Genomic DNA, 9,438 nt, shown 5'->3' with positions numbered 1-9,438 from the left:
CCCGGCTGGGACAGCACAGGGCTGCACTGTCAAGGCGGCTCTAATCCTCCCTCGCCAGCCTCTCCCTCGGTGCTGGGAACGTTGCTCCCACATTTCATCTCTGGGAAACTCTCCCGGCTCCTCGCCCAGAGCCAGGGACGGTTCCAAGGCGCAGGGTTTGTGTCCACAGCCCGACCCTCCCAGCTGTGGCAGCAGGGCCAGCCCGGGGTGCTGGGGCAGCTGCTGGAGGGGTGCAGCCCCCCAGAGCACCCGCAGCCTCGGCTCCCAGCCCAGCACCCAGGGAGGCTCCAGGAAGCTGCTGCCCCTCTCCATCCCACCTTGGACCCCCTCCCAGGATGGAAAGCAAAGGCACGTCAGCAAGGAGAGCAGCTCATGTCCCCCCCTCTGCCCCTCAGCTGTCCTGCTCTGGGGCCAGAAGGGTTCACCAGCTTCTCTAATCTGAGCTGCTTCAGATCATCGGCCACCCAAACAGCCTTTGTGAGGCTGAACCACTCCAGTTGGAGCAGTCATCTTCAACTGGTGGCCCAGAGCCCCCAGTGGGCCCAGAATAAGTGGTTGGTGAAAGATATCTAAGGAAACCTCAATAGGCAGAGGATGAAATGCTGCTGGTACATCAGAGGTGAGGAGGGTAAGCAGGGAAGAGTTTGAGTTAAAAGAAAGTGAAAACCACAACATGGTCCCAGCAGGACTCAGCAGCCCTGGTTTAGGCTCATGTTTGACTCCCAGATGCCAGTTCCTTGTGCTGCAGCCAAGGGGAGATGTGCATTTCCCAGCTGGAGTGTCCCCACCAGCTGCCTCCTCCTATCACCTGCATGGGCTGCAATCAGCTCAGTTTGAGATGCCTGTTTTTTGGGAGCTTCACCCCACCTCTGCAGAGAAGCTCTGCAGGCCAAGAACAAGGTGCAGTGATTATCCCCCTGGGCATGAGGCACGAGCAGGTGAGGGACGCGCGGGGCAGCTGAGATGGTTCGTGGCTCCTGCTCTGGGAGGACATGATGGTCTCCAAAGTCATAGTTGGTATGAGCCAGCAGAAAATCCTGGCTTTGTCCCACACCCATTGACAACTGTCCTAGTCATTTGGCCAAGCTACACCTCCCACTGCACCCAGGGCACCTGCAACAGTTCCCCAAGACACGGCCCTGACCACCCCTTCTTCACCTCCAGGGCTGGATTTGCCCCAACATCTCCTCTGAATTTAGAGACCTACAGGCTCCCTCTCCCTCAGATGCCACGCAGGGTTGCAGTGCTCCAGTGTTGTGACCCAGGGTGCAGCACTGACACCAACTGTGCATTGTTCCACCAGGTTCTGAGCCAAAGGGTGTTCCCAAGGAGAAAGCCAACTGAGATATCATTTAGACCATGCTTGGGACAGCCTGTGCTTGGGAGAGCCTCACTGAAGCCCAAGGCCAAACTCCTGTTGGTTTCAAAATGAGTAAAAATAGAGAAACACTGTCTGCTCTGCTAGGAAAAAAATTTAAAAATAAAAATAACATAAAATTTAAAAAAAACCCAAAAACACCAAAAACCAACCTAAGCCACCAAAACCCAAGAAAGCCTGAAAACCCTCTGGAGCCGAGCTCTGCAGCTGAGCAGCCAGATCATTGCTGCAAGAACCCAGACTCCAAAGTTTCTGTCACTCTGCTGAGCAGGTCAACACGCAGGGGACTCACCTGACTGTCCTAAGTCAGGAGAGAGCTCTGAGCTGCCCTGAGCTGTGGTACAATCATGGAATCATTCTGGTTGGAAAAGAACTTTAATGTCATAAGTCCATCCCTTCCCCCAGCCCTGCCCAGGCCACCCCCGCCCCGTGTCCCTCAGCACCATCTCCAGGGCTTGGAAACCCCTCCAGGGATGGGGACTCCCCCCCTGCCCTGGGCAGCCTGGGCCAGGCCCTGACAACCCTTGCCAGGGAGAAACTGTTCCCAAGGTCCAACCTCAGCCTCCCCTGGCACAACCTGAGACTTTCCTTCAGCCCCAGCCAGGCCACAGCTGGAAGGCAGCATTTCCTTATCCTCACCCTTCTGGAGCAATCAGAAGCAGATGCAGAGCTGGGCATCCAGGCTGGTGAGTGTCATGGACATTTATGGAAAGACTTAACAAATACAGCTCTTGGAGCACAGCAGAAGGGAGGCTTTGGTCTCTGCAAGCACATGAAGTTAATCCAGGAGCCATTCAAAATTCTTGAAGATGAAAGCCCATGCGAGCACAGGAACAAAGGATATCAACTGACTGGGCTTTAATCTGAGTTAAAAATTCCAAGTTGCCATTGTCCTGCCTTCAAAACAGTGGAAGAGCCACCAGTCAGAGAACCAACAAAAAGACCAGCTGAGTTCAGAGCATATCACAAGTTCTACTATGACCTCCTGAAGAGTTAAAATACCAAAATATAAAAAGCAGGAGACACCTTTTCAGTTTAACAGTGTATTGTCCATTTTACAACTGCAAGACTCCCAGAACCATAACATTGAACTCCTAGACCTCACAGTACAAAAATGTCATCACATTAAGTGGACAAAGTTATCTCCTCTGGCGTGTCTAAAGCCAGGTCTAGGTTTTCAAGGTCTCCTCACAATAGAGTTATCTGGTGCTTCTAATACCTCAGAAGTGTCCTTTTGTAGTAGAAGGCCAAGAAAGTATGTCTTGATGGCTCCATGCCACCTGCTGCTTTGGGTGCACCACCCTCCAGTGCTCAGGCAGAAGGTCCTGCAGTGGGCAAGGCTGCTGGAGAGGTTTTGGTTCATGATGAAGAACAGTAGCTCCCTGGCTTCAGGCACTTAAGGTGAGCTTGGAGGCTCCAGGCACTTAAGGTGAGCTTGGAGGCTCCAGGCACAGAGCAGCCAGTTCTAGTGTGGATCATGAACTGGTTGAAAGGAAGAGACTTGTGGTCAGTGGGACAATGTAGTTGGGGGCCTGTGACCAGTGGGGTCCCTCAGGGGTCGGTGCTGGGACTGGGGCTGTTCAGTGTTTTCATCAAGGACCTGGGTGAGGGAACAGAGGGTGCCCTCAGCAAGTTTGCTGGTGACACCAAACTGGGAGGTCTGGCTGACACACCAGAAGGCTGTGCTGCCATTCAGGGAGACCTGGACAGGCTGGAGAGTTGGGTGGGGAGAAACTTGATGAAATTTAACAAGGGCAAGTGTAGAGTTTTGCATCTGGGGAAGAACAACCCCATGTACCAGTACAGGTTGGGGGCTGAACTGCTGGAGAGCAGGGTAGGAGAAAGGGACCTGGGGGTCCTGGTGGGCAGGAGGATGAGCATGAGACAGCAATGTGCCCTTGTAGCCAAGAAGGCCAATGGCATCTGGGGTGCATTAGAAAGGGGGTGGTTAGTGGGTCAAGAGAGGTTTTCCTCCCCCTCTGTTCTGCCTTGATGAGGCCTCATCTGGAGTATTGTGTCCAGTTCTGGGCCCCTCAGTTCCAGAAGGACAGGGAACTGCTGGGAAGAGCCCAGGGCAGAGCCCCAGAGATGCTGGAGGGAGGGGAACATCTCCCTGCTGAGGAAAGGCTGAGGGAGCTGGGTCTGTTGGGCTTGGAGAAGAGGAGACTGAGGGGCCACCTCATCCATGGGCACAAATCTGTTCAGGGCAGTGTCAGGAGGACAGAGCCAGGCTTTGTGCAGTGATGTCCAGTGACAGGACAAGGGGCAGTGGGTGCAAACTGGAGCCCAGGAGGTTCCATGTGAATCTCAGGAAGAACTTCTTTGCTGTGAGAGTGACAGAGCCCTGGGCCAGGCTGCCCAGAGAGGCTGTGGAGTCTCCTTCTCTGGAGACATTCAAACCCACCTGGACACGTTCCTGTGTGATGTGCTCTGGGTGACCCTGCCCTGGTTGGACTGAGTGATCTTTCAGGTCCCTCCAACCCCTGTGATTCTGTGGTTCCCACACATCCTGCTTTGGCCTTGTCTTTCTCACCTGACTATAACATACAGCCAATGTAAACATCTTTATTTGGCTCCTGCTGTCCAAAGTCCAGGTCAGGGCTCCACAGGATGACCATGGCTGGGGAAAGCTTGAACCATTGACCTGCCATGGTCACAGGTGGAAGAGGTGATGGACAGAGATGCAGCACCTAGATTAATTAAACAGTATCCACCAGCCCTTAGGCTTTGTTCTGCCTGTCCTATATCATCTGAAACCTCTCCCCATTTCAGTGGATGAATGAACTTCTTCATCTCCCCTTGGCCTACCCACCTCCAGCCATGGAGTTCTGCTCTGCTTTCCAGCCCAGGTATTACTCCAGTCTTCTGAGGCCCCTCAAGCTCTCACTGGGGTTTTGGTTACACGTGGGTGTCTGTGCTGGGTCAAATCCTGTTCCCATCATGTTTGGGGCAAACGCTGCCCTTGTGACACGCGGAGCTGGGGTGACCCCCCCAGCCCCTCCCGCCCAACCCGCTCCCGAAGGCGACGCCGGCAGCACCTGGTTCAGAAAGAGTTTGTTGAAAAATGAATAAAATACTTTTGTCTTTTCAGTGGGATGTAGGTGATGGAGGAGGAGGTTGGGAAGGAGAACACAAGTCTTGCCTTGACTGACAATCCCTGGGCTGTTTCTCCCCAGCCACCAGGGAGTCTGCCTTCGTCCATGCCATCGCCTCGGCCGGGGTGGCCTTCGCCGTGACCCGCTCCTGTGCCGAGGGCACGTCCACCATCTGTGGCTGTGACTCCCATCACAAAGGACCTCCAGGAGATGGCTGGAAATGGGGGGGATGCAGCGAGGACGCCGACTTCGGGGTGTTGGTGTCCCGGGAGTTCGCAGATGCCCGGGAGAACCGGCCGGACGCGCGCTCAGCCATGAACAGGCACAACAACGAGGCCGGCAGGACGGTGAGTGCTCGGTGGGCCCAGAGCTGGGCCTCCTGGGATAGCCCAGTATGGCTCCCCAGGGTGTAGGGTGACCCTGATCATGTCCAGGCAGGAGCTTTCTGGGATTATCTTCCAGGGCATAGCATTTCCACTGTCTCCAAACAGACAGGTGGGGGTTAAGAAGAACTAAAACACACCTCGCTTCCTTGCAAACATCTCCAGGGCAGCCTGTAGAAACCAAACTCAACTGCCCAAGACCCCAGGTCAATGGTGAAGAGGACTTTCCTCCCATCCTACTCCTTCCTGTGCACTCCCTGCTGTAGCCCTGTTGGTTACTAGCTGCTTATTGTTGGTCCCTTCCAACTGAAACATTCTGTTGTGCTCCTGCTCTCAGCAGGTCCCTGGGCCACCACCTGCTCTAGGTCATCTGCAAACCCAGAGCTTGAAGCAAACACCACTTTCCATACCACAGCAGGCGGAAGTGGAAGGGTAGAAGCTCATTAGCTTGTGTTAATGACTGGCAGCTTTATGTAAAAAAAAAAATAATCTCACAAACAAACAAACAACAAACTCTAATAATTTAAAAAAAAAAATCAGTTACTGTTTTTCTCCACACAGAGGAGGTTTCTGGGGAAGAGAGACTGTCCTGACCTTAGGTTCCCAGTTTCATTCCCTTTCTAGTGCCAATTGTCAGACTGGAGGCATAAAGTGAAAGGTTGTCAGCAAAGCCAGGACAAGGGGATTGGTCCATGTACACGTTGTGCCAGAGACATCCTGACCCTCAGCTCTCCTGGGCTCTGACTGACCACACACGACAGGGAGGACCCCAGTGAAAGGGTCAGACATTGGGATTAGATATTAGCTTAGCTTAGCTTAATTTATTTTAGCTTAGTTTAGTTTAGTTTATCTGATTAGATTAGGTTAGATTAGATTAGATTAGATTGGATTAGAATGGATTGGGTTGGATGGGATTGGGTTTGACAGCTGGTTAGAGTCACAGTATTATCATGGTTGGAAAAGACCTTTAAGATCACCAAGTCCAACCATCAACCCAGAAAAAATCCCCATGCCCACTGAGACATGTCCTGAAGTGCCACAGCTGTATGTTCCTGGAATTCCTCCAGGGTTGGTGACTCCACCACCTTCCTGGGCAGTTCTGACAACTCTTTGGGTAAAAAAAAACACTTCCTGAACCTCCCCCCCTAATGATGCTTTCCTAGCACGACGTCTCCATCTGGAGATGTTTCTGCCACACGCTCAAGACCCCACAGAGCAGCCAAGCCCACGCTTTCCAGACCAAGTTCTGGTCAGATGTTTACACATGGGTACCAAAGGTGGGCACCTGAGACTGGTGGTTTGGGCACCCTGAGCTGCTCCTGACCACCTTGTTTTCCCTGCCCAGACCATCCTGGACCACATGCACCTGAAGTGCAAGTGCCACGGCCTCTCAGGCAGCTGTGAGGTCAAGACCTGCTGGTGGGCCCAGCCAGACTTCCGGGCGATCGGGGACTACCTGAAGGACAAGTACGACAGCGCCTCGGAGATGGTGGTGGAAAAGCACCGGGAATCCCGGGGATGGGTAGAAACTCTGAGAGCCAAGTACGCGCTTTTCAAGCCGCCGACGGAGCGGGATCTGGTTTACTATGAGAACTCCCCCAACTTCTGTGAGCCCAACCCAGAGACGGGCTCCTTTGGGACCAGGGACAGAACCTGCAACGTCACATCCCACGGGATCGACGGCTGCGACCTCCTGTGCTGCGGCCGCGGCCACAACACCAGGACTGAGAAGCGGAAGGAGAAGTGTCACTGCATCTTCCACTGGTGCTGCTACGTGAGCTGCCAGGAGTGCACACGTGTCTACGACGTCCACACCTGCAAGTAAACGTGGGTAGGTCTCCAACTGACGGGAGGTTGCTCCAGAGCAGGGCCAGGGCATCCATCAACCCTGTGATCAGTCCCTAAGTGGTGGCCTCAAAGGATGGCATGAAAAAATCCCGGTGCCCTTGGTCAGGGCAGACCCTCCCACAGCCACCACCGGCGCTGCGGACGGGCTCACAGCATCTCACCCCAGACAAGGAGGCCCAAGGCAGGACCTGACACTGCAGACACGTTAGGTGACTGATCCCCTGGCTGATCTCAGGCTGTTGGGCACGATGGGCTGTGTGGGGGCAGCAGGGACAGAGCAGGTACAAGCAAGGTCACAGCAGTCAGGGTGCTGCTCACAGCTCCATCCTCCTCCTGAGGTCTGGCCCATGTAGACCCAACCCAGGGATTCAGGGGGAAATGAACTTCAGACAGTGAAAGCTGAGCAGGTTCCTCTGCCTTCTGGCTCAGCCATCCTGGGCTCAGCAGATGTGGTGGGGAGGAAAGGAGCCAACCCCCTGCACCAGCCAGGCCCCTTTCCTGCTCCTCCTGGACATGATGTTGGAAAACAAACCCAGGCCCTACAGCCCCTTTGCCCTCTGCTCCCACAGCCCCAACTCATCCCCTAAACCCCCTGAGGAGGACAGCAGGAAACCAGAGCAGAGATGCTGATCCTCTGGCATTTGTCCCAGGGCAAGAGCAGATCCCACAGGGTGAGGCTGGGACTTACCTGGGGCTGCACCCAGCTGCTCAACAGAGGTGTTTAAGGATCTGGCCAGATCCACCCAGTTGATGCAGCTATTAACTAATATGACTTCATGTTGCAGAGCGAGCCCAGAGCATCTCTCTGGGCACAGGGTATGGGCCAGGAGAGCTGCTGCACCAGCTCTGAGCATCACCAAGGGATGAGGAGACAGAAGCCACGGTAAGAAGAAGCTTCTGTCCAAGGCTTCTTGTCAGCCTTCCCTCACCAGGCAGGCTTGATCAAACCCTTTCATCCAGCAAAGGAGAGGCAAGGGCAGATGGGAAAGGGAGACCTTCATCCCACAGCACAATCCCAGGCAGACCCTTTCCTTCCCACAGGATTTCTGGAGTTGCTAGCAGCTGGTCCATAAAGAGACTCCACACCCCTGGCAGGGGTTTGGGCCCTGGGTGTAGCCACAGGCATCCCATGACCCATCTCAGTGCAGAAGAAGAAGCACTTGTCCCTCCACCTGCCCCCCAGGACACATCCCCCTCCCTGCCCCTCATTTTGGGCCCATGTTCTGATGGGACATTGACCACTGAAAACCAATCAATACTGTAACTGTCCTGGTGGGCTCCTCCACAGGTGGTGAGGACCAAGAACCACATTCTGATAGCACACAATCACAGGATGGTCAGGGGTTGGAAGGGACCTCTGGAGACCACCAAGTCCAACCCCCTGCTAGAACAGGGTCGTCTACAGTAGCTCACACAGGAACACATCCAGGTGGGTTTGGAATGTCTCCAGGGATGGAGACTCCACCACCTCCCTGGGCAGCCTGTCCCAGGGCTCTGCCACCCTCACAGGAAAGTTGTCCTTATGTTTAACTCAAACCTCCTGGGCTCCAGTTGGTGCCCATTGCCCCTTGTCCTGTCCCTGGGCACCACTGGGAAGAGTCTGGCCCCATCCTCCTGCCACCCCCTGCAGATATTGATCAGCACTGAGCAGATCCCTCCTCAGCCTCCTCCTCTCCAGCCTCAACAGCCCCAGCTCTCCCAGCCTTTCCTCACAGGCAGATGCTCCAGCCCCCTCAGCATCTCAGTGCCCTGGGCTGGACTCTCTCCAGCAGCTCCTTGTCCTTCTGCAACTGGGCAGCCCAGAACTGGGCCCAGTTCTCCAGATGGGGCCTCCCCAGGGCAGAGCAGAGGGGCAGGAGAACCTCCCTGACCTGCTGGCCACGCTCTTCTTGGTGCTCCCAGGATGACATTGGCCTTCTTGGCCACAGGGGCACATTGTTGGCTCATGGTCAGCCTGTTGGCCACCAGGACACATTGGTGGCTCATGCTCAGCTTCTCATGCATCAGTGACAGAACAGAAATCTGGCTGAACCACTGAAGTTGCGTCCTCTCTTCCCCTCACCCACCCATGGCAAGAGCAGCTCATGGCACTTCAATGAGCACTAAACAGGGGTGACAACCCCTCCCATGGAGCACAGAATGTGGCCCTGGCCCTCAGACCTGTGGCTAGAGAACCAGGGCAGATTCCTCAGCCCCTCCTCTGCAGAGCACCAAGGTCCCAGGAGAGCTCCAAACCCTCCCCGTTCAGAAACAACCCGTCCCTGAGATGCATCCTATTTAAAATTATACCTGGAATTCAGTGTGTGGGAGGCCTCCAAGTATTTTAAACAAAATCCCATTTTATTTGTTTGTTTGTTCGTTTGTTTTAATCAAGAAAAGGTATTTAATAATAAATAGAACATTTATTGCCTTGTAATTATTTTCCTGTAGCCAGGTGTTCTAGCACTGAATGGAAGATCTTTTTCCATCAATCTGCTGTATCCAAAGTTTTGTATAAAGTTGTAGAGGTCGATTTTTTTGTTTGTTTTATTTTATATTCAGAAAATTTCTCTTTTTATAAGCATTATTTATTATACTATGTATATACTTGAGTTAACTAAGATTATATATTATATAAATATATATATTTGGAGAAAAATATATTTCAACTGGCTTTTTGTTTTTTTTGGTGGTAAGTCATTAAAGAGAAGGTAAAAAAAAAGAGAAAGAAAAGCACTTGCCAGCTGGTGTAGTT

The 9,438-nt window shown here is 53.5% G+C and overlaps 2 protein-coding genes across 2 annotated transcripts in view; one reads left to right on the top strand and one right to left on the bottom strand.

Annotated features, from left to right (window-relative positions):
* Nucleotides 1-6,681, top strand: part of WNT3 (wingless-type MMTV integration site family, member 3) — a 47,244-nt gene extending 40,563 nt beyond the window's left edge. Inside the window, exons 3-4 of the mRNA XM_010008872.1 lie at nt 4,555-4,820; nt 6,202-6,681. Of these exons, the coding sequence (XP_010007174.1) occupies nt 4,555-4,820; nt 6,202-6,681 (746 nt within the window). The remainder of the gene's footprint in view (nt 1-4,554; nt 4,821-6,201) is intronic.
* A 1,058-nt stretch (nt 6,682-7,739) lies between these two features.
* The window catches only part of NSF (N-ethylmaleimide-sensitive factor), a 74,776-nt gene continuing 73,077 nt past the window's right edge, over nt 7,740-9,438 (bottom strand). The window contains exon 21 of the mRNA XM_010008871.1: nt 7,740-7,750. The gene's annotated coding sequence lies outside the window, so the exon portion shown is untranslated. The remainder of the gene's footprint in view (nt 7,751-9,438) is intronic.

This window comes from Chaetura pelagica, unplaced genomic scaffold (genome assembly GCF_000747805.2).
Source record: "Chaetura pelagica isolate M959 unplaced genomic scaffold, ChaPel_1.0 scaffold542, whole genome shotgun sequence".
Lineage (NCBI taxonomy): Eukaryota > Metazoa > Chordata > Aves > Apodiformes > Apodidae > Chaetura > Chaetura pelagica.
Note: the sequence above shows the minus strand (reverse complement) of the source record. Positions and strands in the feature narration are given on the sequence as shown.